Source organism: Vipera berus (assembly GCF_964194415.1).
Source record: "Vipera berus genome assembly, chromosome: 5".
Lineage (NCBI taxonomy): Eukaryota > Metazoa > Chordata > Lepidosauria > Squamata > Viperidae > Vipera > Vipera berus.
In genome coordinates this window covers 14,941,215-14,956,930 of record NC_138207.1, presented here as the reverse complement: position 1 = coordinate 14,956,930, position 15,716 = coordinate 14,941,215, and the positions used below count along the sequence as shown (strand labels likewise).

Sequence of the window (15,716 nt, the reverse complement as noted above, 5' to 3'; positions counted from 1 at the left end):
GTAATAAAAGGCATAATGTAAAGCTGCAGCCCGCTGCGAGGGGAAGTCTACACATTGAGTGAACACTGCAGGATCTATTCATAAATATTCATTAAGGCCTGCTTTATTGAAAATGAAATTTAAGTACTTAGGATAATGGAAGAAAAGTAGATGGAATGGCTTTCATATAAGCTGAGAAAAGAGGGCTCAGAAGGAGACAAACCAAAAGAAGAGGGTGGGGGGGATGATAACTGGAATTTAATACTATTACAGGATTAAAACACTGGGAAAAGTATGTAATTCTGAAACTAGAATGCTTTCTTGCATTGGAGTAAATAAAATAAGTTAACTTGGTCTCTGCACTGTATGGAAGGGCTGTCAGCTTCAGAAGTGCTAGGCCCGCCGGATGAAGTTATAATTAGGAGAATACTTGATTGTGCAGAAGCAGACACATTGACCAAGAAGTTGAAGGGTAAAGAAGAGACACCAGCATTTCTATCATGGAATAAATGGTATATTTGGATGGATAAAAGATTAAAGAAATGAGGGTGGCTTGGAGGTTGGTCAAAAATGAAGTGATATAGTCTTTGTTAATGAATAAGCTTTGGAGTTGAATAGTTATAAGAGACTTAATGAGTGGAATATAATTGTTAGTTTAGAAGTAGATATGATGTGAAATTTTTGAAATGGTTTTCAATTTTTTGATTTCTTCGTTTTTTGTATATTGTAAATGTTTTTTTTGTCTGTGTTGGTGTATGGTGTGTTTTTAACATGAAATGTAAATAAAGATTCATTTATATAAAAAAAAGAAGTGCTAGGCCCACTGGTAGCCTATAGCAGATTAAGAGCAATAGCAACAGCACTTAGAGTTATATACTGCTTCATAGTGCTTTACAGCCCTATCTAAGCAGTTTAAGGTAAAGGTAAAGGTTCCCCCACACATGCGTGCTTGTCGTTTCCGACTCTAGGGGCTGGTGGTCATCTCTGTTTCAAAGCCGAAGAGCCAGTGCTTGTCCGAGGACATCTCCGTGGTCATGTGGCCGGCATGACTAGATGCCAAAGGCGCACGGAACACTGTTACCTTCCCACCGTAGTGGTCCCTATTTTTCCACTTGCATTTTTACGTGCTTTCAAACTGCTAGGTTGGCAGAAGCTGGGACGAGTAACAGGCACTCACTCTGTTACGTGGCACTCAGGATTCAACCCGTCAAACTGCTGACCTTCTGATTGACAAGCTCAGAGTCCTAACCCACTGAGCCACCGCATCCCTGTAAGCAGTTTTAAAAGCCACCATATTGCCCACCAACAACCTGGATCCTCATTTTACCAACCTTGGAAGCAGTGGTGGGATTCAAATATGTGAACAACTGGTTCTCTGTGTGGATGCTGCTTCTGGAAGTCCATTCTGAGCCTGGGCAACAAAAAAATTAGCTACCGTTCTGCCAAAGTGGTACGAACTGGCTGAATTCCACCACTGCTTGGAAGGATGGAAGGCTGAGTCAACCTTGAGCTGTTCAGAATCGAACTCATGGAGTGAACAGCGAGTTAGCCTGCAGTACTGCATTCTAACCACCGTGCCACCACGGCTGTTCTAAAGTACGGTACCTAATATATAGGTAATCCTCGACTGAAAACCAGAATTGAGCTCAACATTTCTGCTGCTAAGCAAAGCAGTTAAGTGAGTTTTGCCCCATTTTATGACACATTTCTTGTCATAGTTGTTATGTGAATCACTGCAGTTCTTAAGTTAGTAACAAAGTTGTTAAGTGAAACTGGCTTCCCCATTGACTTTGCTTGTCAGAAGGTTGAAAAGATAATCATATAACCTCGGGACATTGTAAAGATCATAAAAAAGAACCAGTTGCCAAGTATCCAAATTTTGATTATGTGACCATAGGGATGTTGCAACAGTCATAAGTGTGAAAAACAGACGTAAGCCACCTTTTCAGTGCTGTTGTGACTCTGAACGGTCACTAAACGAATGGTGGTAAGTCAAGGACTACCTGTAGCATTGAGTGATTGGTAGTCCTTGACTTACAATACAGTTGGGGCGGGAATTTTCTTTGCTAAACAAAGTAACTGTTAGGTGAGTCACACCAAATATTACAACCTTTTTTTGCCACAAATTGTTAAACAAATTGTTGCAGTTTTTAATTGGATCATTTCATCATGAAGCAGATCAGGCTTCCCCCATTGACTTTGCTTGTTGGAAGCCAACCGGAAAGGTTACAAATGGTGTTCATTTGACCCTGGGCTGCTGCAAACATTATAAATACATCCCAGTTGCCGAGTGCCTAGATTTTGATCACATGGCCATGAGGATGCCATGTAAGCGCAAAGTCCAGTTGTAAGTCACTTTTTTCAGTGCCATTGTAACTTTGAATGGCTGCTAAATGAATTTTTTATAAGTGGAAGATTACCTGTTGCTCGGGGGGGGGGTCAAACTTGTGACACATCATGAAGTATCACGAATTTTTTTCCATTGCCGGCAATGGGGTGGGCGCGGTTTTGCCGTGATGCATCTGGCCCGCGGGCCGGCAGTTTGACACCCCTGCTGTAGTTGCTCTTTTACTTCTTGCAGTAATCTGACCTTAAAGACCTGGCAATTCCTGCTTTGTCCTGTAGTGTTTTGTTTTTTTTAAAGAAAAAAAGAAAAGAAAAAACCATCCCCATCTTTTTTACTGAGGGAGTACTCTCCAATCGAGAAGTGAATCTAAATAGGCTTGCTTCAAACCAAACCAAAGTGACTGTAGGTCTCAGGAAGTTTCCCAATCCATACATTTATTTCTAGATCAGATAAGTACTCCCTCAAGCAGATCTGGAATACATTTTGTGGATCCCTTCACTGCTGCAGCTTGAGGAGCAGATGGTAGCCTTGGTTAAGAGGGCCATAGCACAATTGGATCTTATGCATCAATTGTGCCCATTCATGGATTGAAAGGTCCTGCTCACGTTTACTCATTCCTTGTTTATCTCTCATTTGGACTGTTGTTTCACACTGCATAAGCTGCTACCTTTGAAGACTGTTCAGAAACTTCAATTGGTAGAATGTGGTATCATCTATACTTCCAGTTTCACTTTGGTATACCCATGTGGGATCACCACATCACAGACTGGACTGGCTTCTTATAAGGTGGGTACTATTTTTCGGTGCAATTCAACTTGATGGTTGTTACCCACCTATAAAGTCCTTCATGGCATAAGGCTAAGTTAGTTGTGAGACTGCCTGTCTCTGATTATATCTGCCAAACTTTCAAGAGCCAACAGAACAGGGATGTTTCAGATTCCCTCTAGGAGACATATAGTGGAATGCAGGAGATAAGAAGAGACTGGCCAACCATTTGTCTGAAATGGTATAGGGTTTCCTGCCTGAGCAGGGGGTTGGACTAGATCAGTGTTTTTCAACCACTGTTCCGCGGCACACTAGTGTGCCGCGAGATGTTGCCTGGTGTGCCGTGGGAAAAACTGAAAAAACACTGACCTAGGAGACAGCGGTGAGAGGAGGAGGAGGAGGAGGAGGAGGAGGAGGAACAGCCGCGGGCGGAGCGGCGCTGCAAGACTCTCTGGCGGGGAGCGCTGGGCACCGGAGCCTTGGCTAAGCTGACGGCCCTACTTCGCTGGAAGCAAAAGCCCGGGAAAAGAAGTGGGCTCGACCTCTCTAGGCACCAGGGCTCCACGGCAGCGTAGCTCCGCCCCCTTCTCTGGCTTCGGAGGGTCTCTTGCTGAAGAGAGAGAAGCTGGGGAGAGGCGACCGGCTCGCTTATCGGAAGAGGATGGACGGGCGGCCAGCCCGGCTCGCCTGAGCTGTCGCGTGGTTGGTTGCCTGCAACGTTCAAAAAAGCTCTTCTTCCCCAGCACGCGCCGCTTACTCCTTACTCCCCGCGCGGCTGAGGATGCGAGACTCCCGCCTGGTCGGCTGCCTGGCTCCGCTTTCTTTGCTCGCCGCGACCCCTCGCCCCAGCCCGAAATAGAGGGATCTGACCGCTTTGCTCTTGGAGGCTTCGCTTGCGTCTGAAAAATTACATGGCTGATATTTTTTTTAACCTGTCCTTTTGATACGTTGCATAATAAAATGTCCTTTGGACCAAAGCAATTAAAAACCTTTGGGGTTCCCCCCCCTCTGGAGTGAAGTGCTTTTGATGGTAAAGGTGAGAAAGAAAGAAAAAAGGAAGGGAAAAAAGGAGAAAGGGGGAAGGGGAAAAGGGAGGGAGAAAGAAAAAAAAGGAGAATAGAAAAGAAAGAGAGAGAGAGAGGAAGGGAGGAAGGAAGGAAGGAAAAAAAGCAGGAAGAAAAATTAAAAAGAAATGCAAGTAGCTTCCAGTTTCCACAACAAGTAGAAAGCAAGAAATTGAGAGAGGGAGGGAAAGAAAGTGGGAGAGAGAAAGGCAGGAAAGAAAGGAAGAAAGATAGAAAGAAAGAAAGAGAAAAGAAAGAGAAAGAAAGAAAGAGAAAAGAAAGAAAGAAGGAAAGAAAGAAAGAGAAAGAGAAAGAGAAAGAAAAATAAATGAAGGAGAAAAATGCAGAAAGAAAAATTAAAAAGAAATGCAAGTAGCTTCCAATTTCCACAACAAGTAGAAAGCAAGAAATTGAGAGAGGGAGGGAAAGAAAGTGGGAGAGAGAAAGGAAGGAAGGAAGATAAAGAAAGAAAAGAGAGGGAGGGAAGAGAGGGAAGGAAGGAAGGAAGAAAGAAAAGAAGAGAAAAAAGAAAATACAGAAAGAAAAATTAAAAAGAAATGCAAGCTTTCCTTTTCCTTCACAGCAAAAACAAACAAACAAAAGCCCCAAAATAAAATAAAATAAAGAGGCTAATAATAATAATAATAATAATGATAATAATAATAATAATAATAATAATAATAATAATAATAATAATAATAATAATAAGAAGAAGAAGAAGAAGAAGAAGAAGAAGAAGAAGAAGAAGAAGAAGAAGAAGAAGAAGAAGAAGAAGAAGAAGAAGAAGAAGAAGAAGAAGAAGTTGGAAGGGACCTTGGAGGTCATCTAGTCCAACCCCTTGAGAACACAGGCCATCCTCGACTTACGACCGTTCGTGTAGCGACCATGGAGAGGTCCAATGGTGCGGAAAACGGTGGAGTGCCTCGTGATTTTTTTCATGAAACAAGTGTGCCTTTGCCCAAAAAAGGTTGAAAAACACTGGACTAGATGACCTGCAAGGTCCCTTCCAACTTCAACTTCTTCTTCTTCTTCTTCTTCTTCTTCTTCTTCTTCTTCTTCTTCTTCTTCTTATTATTATTATTATTATTATTATTATTATTATTATTATTATTATTATTATTATTATTATTATTATTATTATTATTATTATTATTTGCCTTCTGTGTTGGGTTAACACGTCACCTGCGATTCAGAGGCCTTCAGCGCTGTTGGCTTTCTATAATGCTTTAAAAATCTGTTGTTGTTGTTTTCCTCCAGGCATCAAGCCAGTACGTTGGCTGACCCCATCAAGTAAATGATATGAGGGTTGATCGTTTGTGTTTTGGCTTCAGTTTCAGATGTTTATGTATTGATTTGCAGTTTTAATCTTTATTGTTTATCTTTGCAGTTTAATTGTGTGTTTAATTCTATGTTAGGTATGGCATTGACACAAATGGAAAGTTTGCACAATTTGTTGGGCTATTAATTAATTTAATTCATTTTAATTCTATTTATATTTCAACTTTTATATTGTCTTTTAAATTTTGCCCTGTAAACCACCCTGAGTCCTTCGGGAATAGGGCGGTATATAAAACTAATTAAATAAATAAATACGTTGCTTAGCTAACTAAGGTATAGCACACTCTTCACAAGTTGTAAAGGCCAAAAGCCATAGGTTGTGCTGGATAAAACGATGCCATGACTGTTTGCCATGGCAGTAGAGCAGACATGTCAAACTCGCGACATCACGTGATGTCGCGCTTTTTCGCCATTGCCGGCAATGGGGTGGGTGTGATTTCCCGATGACGCATCTGTCCCGTGGGTCGGCAGTTTGACACCCCTGCAGTAGAGGATCTATTTTTGTAGAGAGCAAGAGTGCTATTGGACAAAGTTGTGCTGCATTCAAAAATATAGCCTTACTTTTCAAATTCCCTAAGCAAAGGAAAAACAGGCACACAAATCTGAGAAAACTAACTACACTATAACAAAAATAGACATTAAGACAACACTTAAGGCAAACTTTAAATAAAATGATCAAACAATTGCTAATTAAATTAAAGTAATCAGTAGTCAGCAAAACAACAGCAGCAACAACAGAAAGCCTTAAGGTACCATAAAGAATAATAGATTTATTGTCGCAAGATACATGAAATGCTATATTCCATAGGGAAAAAAAGAGGGGAAAAATGTAAACATCAAAGTAATGTAGTCCTATGGCTGTTCTGCGTCAAGCTCAAAAGGAGTCATTTCAAAGAATAGTGACTGCTAATTATTCAATCATTCCACATTTTTGCTGTTAGTTTTTGGTTATAACAAGACTAAAAAAACCCCACAATTTTCTTTATTTAAACCCTGAGGAGAAGAATGAAGCTTCTTGATTAGCTCTAATGTACCAGAGCAGCCTCTAAGGGATCTTTCAAACCTAAGCCTTCCACCCCCACCCCACACACTGCCTGAAATTACTTGCTTGGCAAATCACTAGACAAGGGATGGAGTTACTTGTGGGATGGTACCATTTCTGAGAAGGCCCTCCATTATGTTTACAACAGGAAATTAATGTGATGTGGGATGGTCTTTTCTCCATATTTTTGATAGTTTAGGAAAACTAGAAGTTGCCTTACATGTCAGAGTATAATCTGTTTTAGTATTTTGTATCACCACTGACAAGTTGTCTTTGTGCAATTTTTGCTGTTTGTTGCTGTTCAGTTACTAAGTTATATCCAACTCTTCACGACCCCATAGACCATAGTGCAACAGACACCCTGTCCTCCACTATGTCCTGGAGTTTGCCCAAATTCATGTCTGTTACTTCAATGACACTATCTAACCATCTGATCTTCTGCCATTTCCTTCTCTTTTTCCCTTCAGTCTTACCTAACATCAGGGTGCTTTTCGATGACTCCTCTCTTCTCATTATGTGACCAAAGTCTTTGAGCTTTGGCTTCAATATCTGTTTTTCCAAAGAACATTCAGAGTTGATTACCTTTAGGATTGGCTGATTTGATCTCCTTACAGACCAAGGGACTCTCAAGTGTCTTCTCCATCACCACAATTCGAAAGCATTGGTTCTTTGGTACTAAGCCTTCCTTATGGTCCAACTCTCGCAGCCATACATGACTACTGGGATCTGTGCAAATAATAAGCCCTAAAAAGCATATTAAGACTCTTCCAAAAATACAGCTCTTTGGTTTTTGTAGTAGTGTTGGAATTGCCAAATTTGCTCCAAAAACAATTATTGTGATTGGCAACTCAGCTAGACATAAAACTGCAGACATCATTGCTGCTTTTTCCTTTTCCATCATCATCATCATCAATCATCATATGCCATCAATTCATGTGTGACTCCTAGTGACTACATACGTTTTTTCCCATGATGATCCAACAGTGAAGTCAACACCACTGTAACTATGTTCATCCACCTTGTTTTTGTTTGTCCTTTTCTTCTCATTTCTTCCACCTCCCCAGCATGAGAGCATTTTCTAGGGAGCCGAGTCTTCACATAGTGCATCTATAGTAGGATAACCTAGAATTAAGGAGAAACTTCCTAACAGTGAGGACAATTAACCAGTGGAACAGCTTCCCTTCAGAAATTGTGGGCACTCCATCACTGGACGTTTTTAATAAGAGACTAGGCAGTCACTTGTCTGAAATGGTATAGGTTCTACTGCTCGAGCAGGGGGCTGGACTAGAAGACCTCCATGGTCCCTTCCAGCTCTAATCTACTCTATAACTTGAGCTTGGTCATTTGTTCCTTGAATGAAAACTCTAATATTGAGAACTTGATTTGTTCGATAAAACCATATAAGACATATTCATGTATAAAGGTAAAGGTTCCCCCGCACATGCGTGCTAGTCATTTCCAACTCTAGGGGCTGGTGCTCATCTCCGTTTCAAAGCCGAAGAGCCAGAGCTTGTCCGAGGACGTCTCCGTGGTCATGTGGCCGGCATGACTAGACACCAAAGGCACACGGAACGCTGTTACCTTCCCACCGTAGTGGTCCCTATTTTTCTACTTGCATTTTTACATGCTTTCGAACTGCAAGGTTGGCAGAAGCTAGGATGAGTAACAGGCACTCACTCTGTTACGCGGCACTCGGGATTCGACCCGCCAAACTGCCGACCTTCTGATCGACAAGCTCAGCATCCTAACCCAGTGAGCCACCGCGTCATGTATAGACGTATGCATAACCCCATGGCTGATACATCAAATGGTGTGAGACCCATCTGTTCAGCTCAAAACTTTCATATAGAATAAATAAATCTTACCTGACTAAATATAATCCTTAAAAGTATTTTCTGCAATTCATCAAAGAATTATGAGCTTTCGGCACTTTGTAGTCATCAAATGCAAGCTTGGCTCAGTCAGTAAGCCTATTCTTCATCACATGCCAAAGGGAAACTAATACCCACTGTGCCAATGCATATGGGTCCCCCCCCTATAACAGTGACATCCCCAACAGAGAATTGCATGGCATACCAGAGGGGAAAAATTGTGAGTCAAGTTTATTATAAATAAAAAATGTGGACAAAGCATAGGATACTGAAAGTGTAGATATGGCTTTATTCCTAAAATAAAACACTTGCAGGCAATCTGCTGATTTTGATAGAGACTAAGGCAACATCCAGATATTTTTGGAGACTTTCCAACCATTGTTTGAATCCTAAGTTAACTTAAACAAATTCATGGCACAAATATTTACTGTTTTATTTATTTTTCTCATCTCCAATCCCGTCCAGCTTGTCCCCATCCTTATGTTCCCTGGCTTATTCTACATGGTTCAGGAGAGCGTTCTTCAATGGAAGTATCCTGGATAAATTATACCAGTTAAGCAAATGCTTTCTTTTTTTCTGATTTTGCAATAGAAAAGGCTGATATCATGTGGTCAGTCTCATCAGCATTTAAATAAGGTTCATCACTCCGAACGAACATTTTGGAGGAGTACATACCAATATTAAGTTGCATTTTACAGATTTTCCAAAAACTTGGGACTGAAGTTCTCGGGCGCCATTGCCACTGGAATTTTAGAAGTAGCATTCCTAACACATGGAGCCATCCCATATACTAACTAGAAGATATTGAGTTCCTTCAGAGAACCCATCTGAGATCCTATCTGAAACAGAGAGCTTCATTCATTTAAACACAACCAATTCTTTGAAGACATCTCATTATCCTCAATAAAGAATTTCGTAAGTGTAGAATCATCAACATCTCCACTTTTCAAGAGTCCTTAATCAGGCACTGCAACCCACAACCTGGGCAAAATAGCAGTAGCTTTTGGTATCTAAGCAGGGACCCTGACATGCTGCACATTTCTCTGTATTGGTGAGGCTCAATAGAAACCTAATTAAAAAAAAAGAACTATAAAAACAGAACACGAAACAGGAGATGATGATATTAAGACCACAGTAAAGGAGCATCACAAAATCTCCCTTGTCCCCTGTGACTCCCAGGCCTGATAACATAGCCAAGTCTTGAGGGATTTATAGAATGTTGAAAGGGATCAATCTAATCTCTCATCCAGATGGAGAAGTTTCCACAAGATGGGTACTACAGCAGAAGAGGTCCACTTTTTGGAATCCGCCAGATGTAATTCCTTGGCAGACAGAACCAACAGCATTCCTTCTCTATTGGTCCTGATGTAATTGAAGGGAGGCAGTCACTCAGATAACCTAAACCCATGCCATGTTATTGTATATGTCTATTCTGTGATTTGAAATCCTGCATTTTCTGATTGGAATCACATGGTAATCAAAGTGTTAGCTGCTGTGATGTACATGCAGATGCCATCAGAGGTGCAACTTGTGCTGTAGAGTGCAATTTCTAAATGTTTGTGTCATCATATTCAACATATACTGGTTTAATTCCCCATTCCTGATCTGCATGGTTGGATCAGCTCTTCCATCATTACACTATGATTGAGCAAAATACCATTCTCCTCACATTCATTAAATCTTTTCTTCCAATACAGATTAAGCTTGGAGATTTGAAGACATTCTTTGAATGAGGAATTAACTAGATGAATGGATAGAGGGAAGTAGAATTCATATGTCAAATATCATGATGATTTAAGAGCTTCTCAGTCCTCATTTCCTAGCTTTTAAATTTGGGTTTATACATGACTCAAGCTTCAGGCATGGCTTTTTTATTGGATCACTTTTCTCATAATTAATCTCTCCAGACTTTTTCATCTTCATGGGAGGCCCTCTCTTTAATTACTTCTAAACAGTGGGATGGAATTGTGATTGGCCCCAAGTCTCTCTGCTCTTAGGAAGGATGTCAAAATGCATCTCTTTAATTTAACTTTGATACTGCCTTTAGTGATGAGGTTCAGCAGTGTTTCATTTTTTAAAGTTATTATTGCAACTAGGATTTCCATTACAATTCTAGTAATCAACCTTGATGAAGAATTTATTTATTTTTTTTTACCTTGCCTGGGTAGGTCTTTGTTGCAGCTAAAGTTTTCAATTTACCTTTCTCAGCTGAGGATGTTCCACAAGATTGAAGATATGACCTTTAGGTTGCAATAACATTCTTTAGGCATCAGGAATTAGCATTTTTCATCTATCATTCTTGTAGGCCTTTAAAGTACGTGCACATTCTGTTATGTTATTCCTGTAATGATGTTATTGCCTTAAGTGAAGCTGTGTTCTCCTCAGTGCAATTATAAAGTAGAAAATGGTACTCTCCTTACTGTGTTCTGTTATTATCACCACATCTTATGAAACAAAAATCACTCTTTAATTTTTTTTTAAAAAGGAAAGATTTTAATCCTATGGTTACAGCATTTTATGGGATGAAAAATCTAAGCCATATCTCAAATCTCAGCAGAGAGATTGCTTCAGTTGTACGGATGTTTTAAGCAAAATATGAATAAGCGTGAAGTCAAAATATGAATAAGCGTGAGGTCCTTGGTATGCTCTCTGAACTTGGCTACTTTCTTGCAGGCATTTCATTACCTAACTAGGTAACATCATCAATGCCAGAAGGGAGTGGGGTTTGGTCTCTGTTTATATATAGGTGGCTTGCTCTTTCGGTATTGGTGGGAGATTTCTTGCCTAAGCCATTGCTTACTGTTTGATTCTTTGTCTGAGTATTTCATTGATTGGAATAATGTTCACTAGATGATTGTTGATCTAGTATTAATCTATAAGGGGAAAGGAAGTATTCCAGTTTTATAAATACACTATCTAGTAGGCATTGTACAGGTGTTTAGTATTAATCCATAATTATCATAATACTATGCTGTCCTGATAAAGTAAGCCCTGGGCTAAATTCCCCTTGATAGCTATGTATTAAGGTGGACAGTTCAATACTCACCTTTACCTTCTTTTGCTCATGGTTTTCTCTTCCTGACAGGTTTTCTCTCTCTCTCTCTCTCTCTTTCTCTCTGTCTCTCTCTGTCTCTCTGTCTCTGTCTCTGTCTCTGTCTCTGTCTCTCTCTCTCTCTCTCTCTCTCTCTCTCTCTCTCTCTCTCTCTCTCTCTCTCTCTCTCTCTCTCTCTCTCTCTCTCTCCCTCCCTCCCTCCCTCTCTCTCCATTCATTCATTCATTCATTCATTCATTCATTCATTCTCAGGGCAAAGAAATTGCACATTTTATTTATCTCTAAATACAGGACACACCATTAAATATAAATATTTATATATGCAACCTAAAGTTGGAAGGAAACTAACAGCTCAGAGCACTTTCTCTCTGTCAGTCAATGTTTAGATAAGGAAGCAGCACCAGATAAACAATCAGGGATAAAAATAATTGCTTTACTCCCTAATCATGGAACCATCAAAGAACAAGTCACACCTCAATCAAATCTCCAATCTCCCATGTACCAATGATGGTACTTAACCTGACAATGAAGCCTTTCCAAGAAATTAACCAAGCTCAGCAAACTTCAAAAGCTCAGCGATCCCAATGCTAAGCCATGTGCATTCTTTACTATCATTTAAGAATGTTTCTCCCAGACTTAAACTTTAAAATATTGCAGACATTTATCCAAATGTCCAAAGAAGCACTCTGTGATTTATTGAAGTGTTTTGTTACCTGTGTGTATTATCCTGATGCTTAGATCTGGACTGATGATTAAATAGGCAACTATATTTTGAAGTTAGGACAAGCTAGTCTTCCCATTTAATGCACTTGTTAAAATGTTCAATGCAGAAGTTAATAAAATAAGAATTTATTTACCCATTTTTTATTAATGCAAGAAAAGGGTTTTATTTGCTTGAGTTGAAATACTGTATGTATTCAGGAAAACAAATAATGGTGCAGTTAAATATATTTTTGCTATATATTTAGCAGAGTTTATTTCATGAGCCACTTGGATCACAATCTGATTACATTTTATTTTATTATCATAATTAAGCTGCAGGTGTCATTAGAAGGAGTTTTATTTGGTCTTGTAAAGCATAAGGTGCACTACTGACTTGATGTGTTCACTATGTTAAAAATGTTAATGTTCCCAAAGGACCTAAGCGTGTGTACTGCATTTGTTGCTTTGGTGGCAGCTGTCAGAATTTGTTGGCCTAGTAAAAGTGAGAAAGAATATTAATACGAAGCAGTTTTTGCTAAAAGTATCTCAGAAAGGAAAATGCTAGACTAGTCATTCCACAAGAGCTTCAGCCTTGCAGACTGCAAAACAAATCCAAGTACATCACAGTTGCCTGAACTGTGACATAGGTGGCAAATAAATCTGATAAATAAATAAAAATTGATCAATAAAAATCCAAGTTATAAGAAAACATGATGGCAGAAGGAATAGCTCATGTTTTCAGATTTGTTGAGGTACCCTGAAGGTCTTTTTGGGTGAGAGATGGGAGATACATACATGCCCAGACACACAGACACAAATGTTTACTGTATATACACACACACACACACAATGTATACTCTCTCTCTCTTACACACACACACACACACCCATACAGTATATGCATAAACAAATTCTTGTTTCTGTGTCTTCTTCCTCTTCCTCTTCATTTCCTATTGATGTGATTCTGTGACTACCCCGTCTCTTAATTTGATCTGATTATTTAGATTCTCACAGATGTGGTGATTTGTGCTGTACTGTAAACTCCTAAAGACACAAAATGCCCCTACCTCCCTGCTATAATTAATTGATATTATTTTCTGATTTTATATTGTGTTTGCTTAACAGAAAGCCAGGATAATGTGTTGTACTACAACCCAGCATATTTGGGTTCAAATTTTGGGAATGAGCAACTCTTGATAACATTGGTTTAACCAGCTTCTCTCAGCTTAGCCTTCAGATTGCTGTGATGTTAGGCAATATGTGTACCATGGAATTTCTTAGAATAGAGTTAAGATCATTTGTTTCAATCTTTCTGACCCATTAATGTTCCCACAGGCAGATAGGGGGAGTATATACTTGCGTTTACAGCATATGTTTGATTGACTGATGCTTTTAAGGAAATCTTTTTTCCAGTTTACCTCTACAGCAGTAACCCTTTGAAATAGGCTGGACTGAAAGGGAATGAACCCAGATGAACCAGTGATTTGAATCTGGGTCTCTCTCATTCTCATCCAGTACTTTAACAACTACACCACGTTGGAGTTTCAGTCTGTCATGTAGCAATAAAGTAAAACCCATGCAAATTGCTGGAATGAAAGACAGTACAAATGTATGTGTAATAATTAAAAAGGATGCAGCTTCACATAGCTACAAACCAATAAAAATAATAAGCAAATAAGTAAAGAAGACAGCAATAAAACAAATATATTAACATGGGAACGATGCAGTGAAATAACAGAAAAGCAAAGGTGTTTTTTTAAAGTTTGTACAGTATCTCTCTGTCTTAGTTTCAGAGCCTGTTATACTCAATCATCCTTGTTTTAATGATGATTCAGGATGATGAATTTAATGAGGGATTTTCTAACATTAAAAAAGTATGGTCGACTTGTATTGTAGACCATAACAATGTAGGCCAGACATGTTAAACTCGTGATGTCACGTGACATCGCACAATGTATTGGGATGGTTTTGCCATTGCCAGAAATGGGGTGGGTGTGGTCTTCCAGATGACATGTCCATCCCGTGGGCCAGCAGTTTGACACCCATGATATAGGCAGTCATTGACTTATGACCAGTCATTTAGCAACCATTTGAAGTTACCATGAATATGTCAGGCACATGAAACCAGGAGCAGGATAGGGTTCAAAATCACTGTGCATTTACTCCATGCAACTTACAAAAGAATCTACTAACAATCAAGAGAAATTGGTGGCAGATAAGAGTCAGTGAATTTCAAGGGGAACTGGACTTAGGTCTCTTTCGGGGGTGTAGAGAAGTCAAACTGATAATATGTTTGATCCACCCTCAGGGTCAGCCTTATTATCTCTTGCAGAAGGGGTCTTCAAATTTGGCCCTTTTATGACTTGTGGACTTCAACTCCCAGAATTCCTCAGCCAGGCACGCTGGCTGAGGAATTCTGGGAGTTGAAGTCCACAAGTCATAAAAGGGCCAAGTTTGAAGACCCCTGTCTTACAGGATCTTCTTTGGAGAATAGTTGCAACCCAGATTTCAATTTATGATGGCCTCCCCTAGCGTGGGGTGACGTGGCTGCAGTTCAGGCACTCAGGAACCATGCTGTATTTATGGCCATTTGTCATGGTCCCATGACTTCATTTTATGATGGTTTTGCCAAAACCTGGCATTTACTTCCAGTTTTTGGCAAAACCTGCCCATAGCAAACCATGGGTTTGTTTAATGAACAGGGCAGTTACTAACAACTTTCAAGAAAGGTTGTAAAACCATTACCACTTAGTGAGAAGACTCCATTACAGTCATAAATGAAGGACTACTTATAATACGAATCCTCGACTACCTTAGATTTCACAGTTCGCACACCAAAAGCAGATCTTGTGTAAAGCTTTATAATTGTGAGGAGAACTCCAGAGCTGTTTTCCTCAGCCTTAATAATCACAGACTAACTCTCCAGGCTATATTGATTTATTGTGGAGTTTTATTTTTCTGCCTTTAATGGCAAACAGTCCCCCTTTGAGGCACTACAGGGAAGGGAATCTAAGAAGCCTTTTGCATGAATGTTCATGTTTGCTTACATCTTTGTCGGCTAAAATAATTCATTGATCACTAATCACTGTGGTTGTTTGCACACAACAGCTTCCCTATATTGCACTAAACTGTCCTGAGGCTGCAAGGTGCCACAGGAAGCAATCAATAATAAAGTCTCATGAAGTTTTTAATGATAAAACATTGAAAGGCTTTCTCCTTCTTCTGAATCCTTGGTTTTGTTTTTTTGAAGAGATCGAAAATGGTTATAAAGGCAGGAGAAAAAACAAACCCTTTGCTGACCAGTGAACGCTCTCTTTTCAGAAGCTTTTCACAAATAGCCTTTTGAAATCCTCTATCAAATTTGCAGGTAGAAAGAAAAATAATGGGCAGTATTTAGAAGTACAGATAGCCCATAACAGTCCAAAATTTCCATTGCTAAGGAAGACAGTTGTTAAGTGGGGTTTGCCCCGTTTTATGACCTTTCTTGCCACAGTTAAGTAAATCACTGCAGATGTTAAGTTAGTAGCACAGTTGTAAAGTGAACCTGGCCTTCCCA

General features: G+C 39.6%; 2 protein-coding genes across 6 annotated transcripts in view; one reads left to right on the top strand and one right to left on the bottom strand.

Moving 5' to 3' along the window:
* The window catches only part of NLGN1 (neuroligin 1), a gene marked incomplete at both ends in the record, with an annotated part of 512,046 nt that overhangs the window by 322,864 nt on the left and 173,466 nt on the right, over positions 1 to 15,716 (top strand). The gene's annotated exons all lie outside the window — the stretch shown is intronic.
* Positions 3,410 to 15,716, bottom strand: part of LOC308668837 (uncharacterized protein) — a 353,627-nt gene continuing 341,320 nt past the window's right edge. The window contains exon 2 of the mRNA XM_081329060.1: positions 3,410 to 5,147. Within this exon, the coding sequence (XP_081185186.1) occupies positions 3,589 to 4,980 (1,392 nt within the window). The 5' untranslated portion in view covers positions 4,981 to 5,147 and the 3' untranslated portion in view covers positions 3,410 to 3,588. The remainder of the gene's footprint in view (positions 5,148 to 15,716) is intronic.